This window comes from Pan troglodytes, chromosome 21 (assembly GCF_028858775.2).
Source record: "Pan troglodytes isolate AG18354 chromosome 21, NHGRI_mPanTro3-v2.0_pri, whole genome shotgun sequence".
Classification (NCBI taxonomy): Eukaryota; Metazoa; Chordata; class Mammalia; order Primates; family Hominidae; genus Pan; species Pan troglodytes.
In genome coordinates this window covers 31,564,942-31,578,011 of record NC_072419.2, presented here as the reverse complement: position 1 = coordinate 31,578,011, position 13,070 = coordinate 31,564,942, and the positions used below count along the sequence as shown (strand labels likewise).

The following is a 13,070-nucleotide window of genomic DNA, read 5'->3' as shown; positions in this document are numbered from 1 at the left end:
AACCATGGGGCTTTTGAGGCTTTGAAGGCCCAGGACCCATTGGATGGGGTCTCTAGGGGTGGCCCAGGAGATGCCAATATGCAGCCAGGGTTGGGTCCACTGGTGTGAAGCAACCACTTCAAAATATTTGCAGGACATCACCTTGTACCTCTGAGATCATGTTTGTTCACCCTTCTCCTTGCAAGGGGGTAGAAACATCATCACTGATGAGGACAGGGTCTCTGTCAGTGGAAGAAGAGAGAGCCACAGCAAACTAGACCCCCGCTCCAACCCCTCAACCTGGCCGAATTCTCACTCCAAAAGCACCAAGTGTAACATCCGCAAACCCTCTTTTTGTACAGTCAACTGCTTGGACCAGCATGCTCGGAAGTCCCCCGAGAGCGTTGCTTTGATCTGGGAGCGCGATGAGCCTGGAACGGAAGTGAGGATCACCTACAGGTACTGTGTGCCCTCGAATGTTCAAGGTGCGAGGGAGGCGCCCAGCCCAGTCCTGTATGCTGAGTCTGGCTGTCAGGGAGGGGCCGTCTGAGTCTCAAGGAGTGCATTTTGGCTTTGCAAGTGCTCTCTTATCCAGGAAAAGTAAATGTGAACGCAAGCAGAATGAAACACAGTAAAAGCCGGTCTAGCCTGCCTGGCCACACTCTCAGCGCCTTGTGAGGATGGGACAATAAATAAAATCGTCTTTAGAAGAGTTGTTTTGTTTTTAAGCTGATCTTTTTAGTCTCTGATTCCTTAAGCAGATTCTACGTGCCAAGCATGCTTCAGATGCTGTGTGCTTTGGGGGATCTGCACTGGCCTTCCCCAAGCTGCTTCCTGTAGGGGCTGCTGTGTTGGTGCAGCACCTTGGTTCTCCATGCAAACCCCGTTTGCCTGAAGCTCACCTTACCCTTACAGAGATGCCTCAGGCCCACTGTGCCCCTAAACTGTGAGTTCCTAAGTCCCCATCACACACAATCATCGAGCGTGATTACTCTCCTGGGGGCAGCTCCAGGGTCTTCTTGTCCAATTACTTAGCAAGTCTTCACTGGGTGCCTTCATGTCAGTATGGGCTGGGGTATGTTGCAGTAACAAACAATCCCCAAGCACATGGCAGAGCGTGGCTGGGTGGCCACTGTGAGCTGAATAGTCAGGAAGGCCTCTTGGAGGAGGCACGTTCCAGCTGAGGTCCTGTGGGCCAAGAGGAGCAGCCCTGAGAAGACAGGGGCAGACGTGGTGCAGGGGTCCCAGAGGTAGAGGGAAGGTGCACGTGGCTGGGACATAGGAGCGAGGGGACGTGGAGGAGGAGCATTCCGACAGGCAGGTCCGCACTGGGCAGCCTGAGAGCAGCGGTCACTGCTCTGCCACTCGGGTGACCTGGGGGCGAAGGGGCACTTGTAGTTTCCTGTTTGTTTCTTGAACTCTAATTTTATCACAGACCAAATTCACCAAACCTGCTAAAACCGTGCTCATGCTGACTTTTGGAGGCAGACGAGTGATGCTAGTGGATCTGCTGCGGCTCCTGGTGGGCCCTGTCCTGCTCATTCCTCCCCTCGGCCCCCAGGAGCCCTCAGGCCCATCACAGCTCCACCAGCCTCGGCCAGGGCTCCTTTGCTGACCCGTCTCCCCCACCGGCCAGACTCACAGCCTATACAGCATGCATTTCTTATCTCTAGTCCCTGGTTGCAGATGCCGTGTGGCCCATAGGCCAGCAGCATTCTTCTGCCCGGGAGCCTTGGGCCCCACTGGACAACTGAGCGGCCCCCCCAGGTGGCCCCTGCACACTGGAGTGTGCTTGGCTCTGAAGACCCAAGCTGCTGCAGCCGCCCCTCGCCACGGTGGGCCCAGCTCCATTTGCCTGCGAACAAAGCCCCTTCTGAGAAGGAACTTGAGGCTGCTGCCCCGGGAGTAGTTCTTCAGTAAAAGATGAAAACCCTCTGTTGGGGGTCGGGGGCTAAGGAGCTAACTGGACACCTGGAGGTCCGGCAGGGAGGGCCCAGCCATGGCACTCCCCGAAGGGCCAGTTTCTCTCCATCAGTCTCTCAGGTGTGCCTGGACCCTGGGGCAGGCGGGTTGTGTGCCACGCCCCCTCGGCTGGACGCTGCCCGTGGGAGCACTGAGTGTGTGCTAAGTAGCGGTTCGGTCTGTGAGCGGGGCTGGAGCCCTGTGGAGACGTGTGGTTAAACATAAACCATGTGAGAATTCTCAGGACCACAGCCAGCCTGTGGAAGCTAAGGACAGCTTCAGGTCCATGACACTGAAATGGCCCTGGCAAAGTACTTATTACTCTGTCTCTAAAAATAAACAGGGGCTGGTCGCAGGGGCTCATGCCGGTAATCCCAGCACTTTGGGATGGTGAGGATCACTTGAGGACGGTGGGTGGATCGCTTGAGGTCAGGAGTTTGAGACCAACCTGGCCAACATGGTGAAACCCTGTCACTACTAAAAATACAAAAATTAGTTGGGTGTGGTGATGTGCGCCTGTAGTCCCAGCTACTTGGGAGGCTGAAGCAGGAGAACTGCTTGAACCTGGGAGGTGGATGTTGCAGTGAGCCAAGATTGTACCACTGCACTCCATCCTGGGTGACAGAGCCAGACTCCATCTCAAAAATACAAATAAAAATACAAATAAAAATAAAAATAAATTGACTTCTTCTAAAAAGGTTTGCAGACTTTAGCCAGGCTTAGTACCAGGTGACCATTTCTATTTACTGTTTGAGTGAAAAGTGTTACCTGTAATTGCAGCTAGTATTTGAGGGATGTGAGTTCCTCATTGTCCTGGTCAGGCTAGGTTTCTGATGTGAGGTTTTCTTCTTCCTTTCTCTGAGGAAAGCCCCCAGACATTGGCACTGGTTGTCCTCCTGACAGACACATCACTGCCACTGAACACAGTGCTTTTCTGCCCATGGGCCTTGTGCCACAGCACTCGAGGTGCCTAGGATGGTTGCAGGCCTCCTCAGCTGGAAGATCTATGTCCAGACTAGCAGCCTGGGCCATTTAAAGAAACCCCGTGGGGCTGGTAGAGGTTGGGACGCTGGTGCCGATGCAGGAAGCTTGCAGGCAGTGAGGAAGTCTGTGTGTTACAATCCCAGGTGACCTGGCAAGGGAAACCTCCCGACTCTGACCCCCACCATGACCTTAGGCACAGGTGACGCTGGGTCAGCACCAGCAGATGCAGCCCTGGGACGGGTGCCCATGGCCTTTACCCTGCAAGTGGAGGATTTGCAATCCCTGCTTCCCCAGGTCCTCTGGGGTGCAGGGTCAGCAGAAAGAGGCCCGTTCTAGTTCTAGTTCAGTACCATCCTGCTGCTGGCCTGTGACCTTGTGCAGCTCCCTAATCTCCCCGGGTGTGACTTTCCCATCTGTACACCCAGGGTAATTATCACAATGGAGATGACTGTAAAGTAGGCACAGGGAGATGACAGCCTGAATGCACTAGCAAGTAAGAATAGCCGTGATAATGATGTAGCTGCTATTTATTGAGTACTCACTGGATTCTAGAGCTGTTTTCAGCATTGTAACTGGGCAGCAAGGTTGGACCTCGTGCTGGCTGGCTGCAGGGCTTGGGGAGGAGGAGCCCCTCCCCTGCCACGGTTTTGCCCCGCTTCCTCCTTCACAAGTGCAGTCCTCACTTCCCACTGGGAGGTGAAGGGCTCAGCCTGGGACGTCTGCACCCATCTCCCAGGGCAGTCTGCCACCCGACTCCAGGGTCCCAGCTCCATTTCCAGCCTTCCTCTGCCCGGAGCCAGCTGAGGCAGCCCTTCTCCCCTGGTGAGCCAGCAGGCTGAAAGCCCAGAGCAGGACAGTGCCTGCCAGAGGCTGTAGGCCTGGTGGCCCCAAGGCTGTGGGGCCAGGCAGCACTCTGGGAGGGCAGTGGCTCTTTCTGGCTGTTTACCTGCACTTCTCCAGCAGGTGCCCATTTTATTTTATTTTTAATTATTGATTTTGAAGCAGGGGCTCAAAAATGTCACCCAGGCTGGAGTGTAGTGGTGCTGTCACAACTCACTGTAGCCTTGACCTCCTGGGCTCAAGTGATTCTCCTGCCTCAGCCTCCCAATAGCTTGGTGTGTGCCACCAAGCCTAAGCTTTTTATTTTTTGTAGAGATGGAGTCTCGCTATGCTGCCCAGGTTGGTCTGGAACTCCTGGGTTGGAGTGACTGCCCACCTTGGCCTCCCAAGTACTGGGATTGCAGGCGTGAGCCACCGCGCCTGGCCGGTGCCTGTTTTAGAAGACTGTCCTTCACACTGTAGTTCACATGGGCAGGTTCTAGAGACCCTGGGGGGTGGCCATGTGGAGAAATGCAAGTTCCTCTCTTTCGGAAAAGCGGTGGCCCAGGTAGATGGATGAGGCTTTGAGATGGCTGCTGCCTAGCTGGTGTGTTTCTCCCTGCCTGGAGCCTGAAGCCTGGAACCTGGAGTCTGGGCCAGGAATTCCCAGGCTAGGGTTGGACTCCAGGTGCAGGAAGCAGCCTGAGGCCCTGTGCAGGTCCAGATCTTCTCAGCCAGCAGGGTGTGCCCTCACACAGAGGAGAGAGCGGACTGTGGGTGCCAGGCTGGGGGTGCCTGCAGAGCCTCCAAATCAGTGAACCTCTTCTCTGAGGGTCTCTGTAGGGGGGTGTGAACTTGAACTTGAACTTAAATGAGAGCATCTTAAGCCAGAGGACCAAGTTTTAGCTCTGGCTTGTCCTATGGCCTCGGACCCATCCCTCTGGGCTTTGGCGTCCTCATCTGTAAAAGGAGGGATTCGATGGCCCCAGTGTTCCAGCCCTGGCAAGCGTGCGTGAAGCACGGAGGAGCAGAGCTTGCCCCGACTCTGTGAGGAAGCACAGGCATCGTGTGCCGCTCTGGGAGCTGTTTCCCTGTGGAAACTCCCGCTGGTGGGGGTGATTTCTGTGGCTGTTCCTTCCTGGCCTTTTTATTGGGTGGGGTCGTGCACAGTGAGAAATCCCTGACCAGAGGAGCAGAGGGGATGTCAGGCCTCCCCCAACCCCACCTACCTCAGAGTCCCAGGGAGCTGAGGGAGGCTTTCTCCCTGGGTGTGCTGTGCTGGGCTGGGCATGGGGCTTTACTGCGAATCTGTGCAGCCTGGCACCTGATGCAGAGGCCTGCAGGGCTGTGCATGACAGGGCCTGGCCGTTCACCCTAGGGAGAGGGAGCTGCCACACACTCCAGCTGTGGTGGGGCGGGGACTGAGCCTGGGGCCACCTCTCCGAGAGGCTTGTTTCTGTTGTCGGCCCTGGATGTCTTCGAACACAGCCATTTAGGGGGGTCACAGAAGTGGCTGGTCCCTTGTGGGGAGCAGGAAGCAGGAAGTCCTGTCACAGACACTTAGGTGGAGAAGGCTTTGTGGAGGGTTGAGTTTTGAGAGGCAGAGGAAGGGGAAGTGTGGTGAAGGCAGGAGTGGGGGACTGGTGAGGACATGGCACGGGGAGGAGCCAGGGTCTGGGAAGTGGTGGAGGCGGGAGGCTGTGCCCTGCCTGCCCTGTCCCTGGCAGGGTGAGGGGCCAGGGCCCAGGACCTGGTGGAGGCAGGAGGCTGTGCTCTGCCCAGCCTGACCCTGGCTGTGGACCTAGAGCCTGTCACTCCACCTCTCCCACCCTTGGTTTTCTCATTTGCAAAATGCAGTCACACTTCTCCTCCACTGGGCTGCTGGGCATGGAGAGGGGCATGTGGGATGAAAACCAGAGGGGTGTCTGGAGGATGAGGGTCCGTTTCAGCTGCAGGTCAGGGCCAGGTGAAGGAAGGCCAGCAAAGGGTTTCAGATTTGAAGAAGGGCAGGACATGGGTGGCCCCATGGCTGCTGGGGCCGAGAGTGGGTGGGTGGTGATTTCAGGGGTGACGGTACTCAGCAGGACTTTGCCTGGGAGGACATGTACATCAGCTAAAATGTGCCCCCTCCCCATGTCCCTAGTGGGTGACCCTTGCCCCTTGCTCTTCTGCTCACCTCCCAAGTTAATTACCCTAGTGAGCACACGCCCTTATTAAAACATCAGGGCAGCTGGGGGAGGATCCTAACTCACGGGAGGCTGTGGGGGAACAGCCTCGTTGACCCATGTGTGACACAGCGGCTGTCGTGGAAGGCAAACTCGGTGTGGTCTGTGGGGCTCCCATGGTGGGGTGAGGTGTGGAGTCCCGGCCTAGCTGCCCCACCTGAGAGGAGGGTGCCTGGGCAGCCTCTGAGACTTGGGCTGGGACCCTTGGTCTGGAATCTGCACGCTACAGCCAGAATCTGATAGGATCCCATGTTACTCGGGATGGGCTGTTTTTGAAGCAGCATCCACCTTTCCTCCAGCCCCAGGCTGCGGCTGCTGCCACTGGAATATTTGGGGTCTTCCTACGCACGCTGCCTGTGCTCCCTTGCGTTCTCCTGGGTGCCGAGGTCCTGGCACGTCGTAGTTTAGAGAGGCCCCATCTTCAGACTGCAGCACAGTGACCCACACTGAGGGAGTTTATGTCCACAGAGACCTCTTTGTTGGGGACAGGGCCTTTCTGAGAATTCTCTGGGGCACAGTGCGCCGAGGTTTAACTCGAGGGGCACGCACACGAGCAAATGCCTGCCGTGGAGCTGGATCCTGGCTTTTGTGACCCCTTGCTACCATGCAGGGGCCTTTGGGGATAGCCCAGTTCTGGGATGGGAAGGAACAGCTGACTGAGGGGAGGCGTGGGAGCTAGCGGGTGATGGTGAGGAGGTGGGGGAGGGGCGTGGGCTGGTGGGGGCACAGCCTCCCTAGGGGGAGGGCCACGCTTGGAGATGAGTCTTCGAGGACCAGGACACGGCTTTGTGGCTCCTGTTTTACATTTTCCCTCCTGCTTCTGCAGGCACTAGGCAGGGGGTAAGTGACTCGCAGCTTTGCTGTGGGCTGCACTGTGGGGTCCCTCGGTCCTGCCTGTGTCCAGTCCCCACCAGCACAGTGTGGGCAGCACAGAGGCCAGTGGGTGAAACCTTCTCACCTGCCCAGAACTGCAGCTCAGCTCAGCTCACCCCCATCCCTTCCCCATGGGGGGGCTACATCTTCATTCCCAAGTTCCTGTCCTTGACACTGCCTCCTCCCCTGCTAGGCAGACACAGAGTGAAGGTGTCACCATGGGTTAGATGTGGGGTCCAGTGCACAGAATGGAAACCAAAGCCCATTCAGTAGCGAGTGTGCCCCTGTGGCAGGGTGCCCAGTGCAGCCCCGGATAGGGGACGGCAGTGGGGTGAGGACGGACTAGACCTCCCAGCTGGCCCAGGAACCCCTAATTCCTGGTAATGGGCCTGCACACAAGGCCTTGGATGGATGGGGCACCAGCCCTCCATCCTCCTCAAGTCACCTGATGTCTCCTTGGTGTCCAGTCTGGCCTTGCCACTCTTACCCTGCCTCCATGGGTCTGACTTTGGGCAGGAGCTGACACCAAGGATCTCATTTCATATTGATGTTTGCTTGGGACCCTGATTTTTAAAGCTGGGGACTCTGGTATCAACAGAGCTTTAGGAACTTGGGAGTTCATGCAGCTGAAAAGGTCCCCCAGCTCTGGCTGTGGTGGATGTATTGAGGAGTCTATAGTCCTATCAGAAGTGGAGTTCAGTTGTGAATGGGACCCCTGGGCTCTGTGGCTGAGGCTTCTGGCCCTCCACACACCTCTAAATAAACATTGTCCTGGTGTGCCCAGGCTGAACTCTGCTGTTTGCAGACAGGATGCCCTGTTGCTGGCCAGGGCCATGTCTTCCAGGTGTCTGGGGCCTCAGAGGACCAGCAGACACTCATCAGACACTGACACCAGCTGGGGCTTAAGGGGCTCATGCCAGAGGACTCCAGGACCCCTTGTGCAGGGTTCAGGGACTGAGGGCCGGCTGCCAGAGGAGGTAGGGTCAAAGGCTGTGGAGTTACTGGTGCCAGGACAGGGGGTGGTGGCATGGTGCTGCTGGCCTCTTGGAACAGGGGCCTCCCCTGTCATTCTTTCTTCTGACCCTCCCCATGGCTGTCTTGACCTCATTTGAACATGGTGACAGTAGGGGGTCGGGATGGGTGGGGGCTTGACAATTTCCCACCAACAAATCCAGTCTAGTTCCCCTGAGAAGCCTGGAGAGAGGTTTCAGGGCCATTGGCAGATATGGTGAATGTGTCTGCCCCCTGTTTGGGCCAGCACAGTCCCACTCTTCCTGCTGGTTCTGCGTGGACGAAGCCTTTAGGGGAACAGCCTCGACCAAGGGAGGGAGGCCATGTGGACAGGGAATTCAGAAGTGGTCATGTGGGATCTTCTCAGACATGAACGTCTTCAGGAATTCCTCGTGGTCTCCAAACATGCCAGGGAAATCGCCAGGCAGCTTTAGCAACTGTGTCACTCTGGTTGGAATTTACAGCTCTGATTTCCAGCTGCAGGCCATGCCTCAGAGTCCCCTGGGGAGGGTTTCTAGTGAGACAGTACCCAGGCCTTGCTTGGGCCATTCTGAGTTTCTGGGAAGGCCCTGGGAATCTGTATTTGAAAATGCATCCCCGGGAATGCTGCTGCAATGGCTTGTCAGAAATCTGTCAGGATTTACTGTTCTTTTAAGCGGAAAGGGAGTTTAGGCAGGGTGCTTCCAAATCCCTGGGAGGTAGGAGGAGCAGCCTCTGGAAGGACCCTCAGCCCTGACCTCTGGCACAATCAGAAGGGCCTCCAGAGACCTCACGGGCACTGCCGAGTTTCCAAACACACTGCTGCAGCTTCGGTCCAGGGCTCAGGAAACCACCGTTGCTGCTGGTTTACCTGTGTCTCGGCACCCTCACAGCGAGCGGGGCTGCCCCAGGAAACCCAGCATCCTCTAGCCGCTCTGCACAGCAGCAGAGCAGCAGCACGCCTTGCAGCCGCTCCCATGCGCAGCTGTCTGATGCAAGCTGATTCACAGGCAGAACCTCGGGAGCAAGGGTGACTCTGGTGGAGGATGCCAGGCTGGCGCAGATCTGGAGGGAGAAGACGCTGTGGTGACCACAGGCAATTCTAGGCCAGCGGGTGGGTTGTGGAACCTGACTGGGCTGACACCTGGGCTCCACAACCCACTGTTAGGGCAGGAGGATCCCACCTGTACCTTCTTGGATCCCAGGCCACTCGAATGGAGTCTGGCGTCCTTCCTCCTCATGCAGGTGACCAAAGCCTCAAAGTCACTCCAGTGTGCAAAGGCCTTTGGCCACCACAGCTGTTCAAAATCTGCTGTAACTAACAGGCTCTGGTCTTCACCCTGATGTATTTATTCCACCCACGGTGGCCCATCTCATGTGGATTCCCTGTAGGCCAGCCCGTTTTCAACAAGAACAGTCTTCTATCTTCACATTAGAAACCCATTAGTTTTTTGGACTTCACAACTAAATTGTGGGACAGTTTTCCAGGCTAACATTTTGTATGGTTTCTGGCATGTTTTCCTGGTGCGAATGGGGCCACTTTTGTGGAAGGGCTCCCCTCCCAAAGGGGTATTCTGCCTGGTGCGGATTCCAGCATCCCTGGGGTAGTGCCTTTGAACAGGGATGAGCTGCAAGGCCACATGCGGTGGCCTGGGGACAAGGGCTACCATGGAGAGTCTGTGGGCGTGCTCTCAGCCCGTGGCCTTATGCCCGGGAGTACGGTGCCATCTGTGGAAGCCCAGCCCTGAGCTTATGCAGACCCTCCATGCCATCTTAAACCCAGGGTCAGAGGGACTGTGGCCTGGAGGTCACACGGGGTGGGCTGAAAAAGCTGCATGCTTTTGCTTCTCACCTTCCTTCCAAATTAACAGGTTTTTTTTTTGTTGTTTTGTTTTGTTTTTTTTGAGACGGAGTCTTGCTCTGTCACCCAGGCTGGAGTACAGTGGCGCAATCTCGGCTCACTGAAAGCTCCGCCTCCTGGGTTCACGCCATTCTCCTGCCTCAGCCTCCTGAGTAGCTGGGACTACAGGCACCTGCCACCTCGCCCGGCTAATTTTTTGTATTTTTAATAGAGACAGGGTTTCACCGTGTTAGCCAGGATGGTCTCAATCTCCTGACTTCGTGATCCACCCGCCTTGGCCTCCCAAAGTGCTGGGATTACAGGCATGAGCCACTGCGCCCGGCCAAATTAACAGGTTTTTATTAGCAATTACTTATCATTAAATGAATAATTATTCAATAAAAGGAATGAAATCATAAATTATTAACAATTATTGTTTTATAAAGGGGAAAATTAGTTCAAGTGAACTTTAAGGGTGGCCTGGGGTGGGGCATCTGGGCAGCTTCTGGGGTGTGGCTGCAAAGAGAGAGGAGGAGGCTGCCCCTGGGGCTGGGTGGTTTGGGTATTGGGGCTGCAGGCTCCCAGGCTGGGGCTAGTGTCAAACGGGCTCTGTGGAGCAGTTGTGTGTGCATATCTTCCTTGTGCAGTCAGTCCTATCAGGAGCCGAGAATCAGCGGTGGAAATATTTGCACCATGATCACTGGCAAATGTTATAAGTCAAGGCTTCTTTTGCAGAGAAACTGGCTGTTATCCAGCACAGCACTGGGGAGCAGGAGCCTCCTGTTCTTTGGAGGAGTTTGATGCTTCTCTAGGCTGCTGCCAAGAGGCAAGGAAAGTCGCTGGGCCCGAGGCAGGTATGCCAAGTGGCTGTGCTCTCTGGATTTCCACCTGTGTGGCTGTGTCTGTGAACTTCCCCTCCAGGGCTTACTCTCCTCCAGGTGTTAATCTGGAATGTTGTGTGGACTCCCAGGAAAGTCTGATAAATAGAAGGACCCCCAACCTGCGTCCAGGCTCTGGAGCGTTCTGTGTGAAGTTGGCTGCCCTGTGTTGTGCTGTGTCTGTGGCAGCCGAATGGGCTCTGGTAGAGCCATTCAGAGAGACGGAACAGAGGGCATGTGGGGTGTGCAAACTTGGAGTGGGACCTGAAAAATCTCCTGTGGTTTTTTTTTAACCACAGGGGAAAGTGAATGTTTACAGAATGTTAAAACCTACATCCCTTTCCAAATTCCACAAGGGAAAGGACTCACTTCTGTGGCTTTCTCCCAGGAGGTAAACAAGTCTGTCCAGCCAGGGGCGAATGTTCTGCCAGGGCACCAGCTGTTCTCGGGGCTGGCTTCCAGGACTCCAGTCCCCCAGTGTGCTCTTGTCCTGGGCTGCCAGCCTGCAGGAGCTTCCAGAGTTCTTCAGGCATTGACACCTGGTTCCCGCAGTCATGTGAGCTGGGCTTTCTGTCTGGAAGGGAAAGAACTTCCTTTCCAGAGACAAGACTTGGGCCAAAGGCCAAGTGCTGAGGTCGAAGGGAAAACCAGGCGTTAACAGGAATGAGGACAGAGCTTCTCTGGAGTCTGGCCTGGTACTTTAGTCCTACAAGGCTTTCTTAGAAGCTGACTGCATCCTGGGCTCTGGTTAGAGGAGAAAAGAGAAACTAAGGATGTGGGATTTGACCTGCCTGTGCCTGGGGAGGCATGCCCTGGGCAGGTGGCCCTGAATGAGGAGCCAAACACTGAATGATGAAGGAAAACGCCATTCCACACCCACCCTCGGCCCTGTCCTCCATTCTGGGGACAAGAAGAAAGGCTCGATTGAACCCCCATGCGTGTGGGGACTTTGGGCACTTCTCTTGCTAACTTTCCCTTTTGAATGAGAATCAGCCTCAGGTTCATTCTTAGAATAAATTTATATTAAAAAAGTGAACTAACTCAAGAAAAATGTTACATGAATAATTATAGCATTGGCAGATGGCAAATCTTTTGAAGTTTGGGAGCCTTTGCAATAGGAGTGGTTCTGATACTGAGGAGCTGGCTGACAGCAAGGCCCCTGGAGCTGGGCCTGGGTTTGAATCCTGCCCTGACTCCTTCAGCTGAATAGCCTTGAGAAAGTGGCCCAACTTCTCTATGCCTCAATTTCCTCATCAGGAAAGTGAAGAAGGGAAGGGGAGCTCAGAGCCTATGGGCTGCTGTGAGGGTTATGTGGGTTCTCCATGGGAACCTGCTCTGTGGGAGCAGCCCTGGGTACAGGATACTTGCTTGATAGCTGTTCTGTCCTTGTTCCATGAGATGGGGCTGTGAACTGAGGGTGGGGTGAGGGCAAGTGGGAGGAGGGGCAGGGGAGGGAATACCCCCTGGATGCAGAGGAGGTAGGAGGCCATGGGCCTGGAGAGGAGGTTTCCTGTGCTGGCAGTGGTAGGCAATCATGGCTGGAGAAGCTTGGGTAGCCAGCAGGGGGGCCGTGACAGGACGACATGGCAGATGGTGGTAGGCTGTGCAGAGCACGTGGGGTGGACCTGCCTTCCCTCTGGCCTTTTGGAAGCACAGGCCTCAGGCTGAGTGCCTGGAACCCCCAGACTGGCAGCAACCCCAACTGTAGGAGGCTCTGCATCCTTCTCAGATCTACTCCCGCCCTCAGCACCTGCCTTGGGGGCATGGAGCAGGCAGGCTGTGTAGGTGAGGGCTTCCTGCAAGGCATTCACACAGCTGAGGTGCAGGTGCCCTGAGCCGGCGACACAGAGACTGCAGCTTCCATAAGGCAAACCAGCATTTTGCACCTGCCCTCCTGAGAAGGAGGTGCCTGAGGTGCCCATCTTTCTTAAAGGTCCATCAGTGTTCAATAATTCTCTTTTTCCCATGTCTTGTATTTTCTGCAGTCATTATGGCCGCTGTTTACAGGTCACCTTCAAAGGTGCCTGCAACTTCATATTTGGTCTCCACGACCACCTTGGTAGTGGGTCCTATTATTAGGCCATTTCACAGATGAGACAATTCAGGCCCCAGTGGTGTGGGGGGCTGTGTTGGGAACCCTGCTCTCTGATCAGTCATTGTTTGGCCTCCCGTGAGACTCCTGAGTGATAAACTTGCAGGTTCAGCACTTTCCACAGAGTCTAGCAAAACCTCAGGGAAGAGACTTTCACTTTCCATAAGGAATTTAGAACACACATAGCTTTAGTGATCTTGTTACTGGCTGAGCTGGCATCACTACTAGCAACTCAGCTCATGTCTCCTGGGGGCCCTCGCTGTGCCTGGGCCCCCCTTGGCCCAGGGGACCATTCATGTTCAAGTGCGGCTGCCACTTTATGTTTTCATGGCAGCTTCTCTTTGCTAAATGTCATGGTCACGACATCAAATAATGACGTGAGAAATTTCATACTTGGTTTATGATCCCTGCTAGCTGACTTCCTGGTC

At 55.4% G+C, this 13,070-nt stretch overlaps 1 protein-coding gene across 2 annotated transcripts in view; it reads left to right on the top strand.

Moving 5' to 3' along the window:
- The window catches only part of ACSS1 (acyl-CoA synthetase short chain family member 1), a 54,499-nt gene that overhangs the window by 9,768 nt on the left and 31,661 nt on the right, over nucleotides 1-13,070 (top strand). Inside the window, exon 2 of one of the 2 annotated variants that reach the window (XM_001149851.7) lies at nucleotides 342-438. The exons of the other annotated variant lie outside the window; for it this stretch is intronic. Within the exon in view, the coding sequence (XP_001149851.1) occupies nucleotides 342-438 (97 nt within the window). The remainder of the gene's footprint in view (nucleotides 1-341; nucleotides 439-13,070) is intronic. 2 annotated transcript variants of the gene reach the window in all.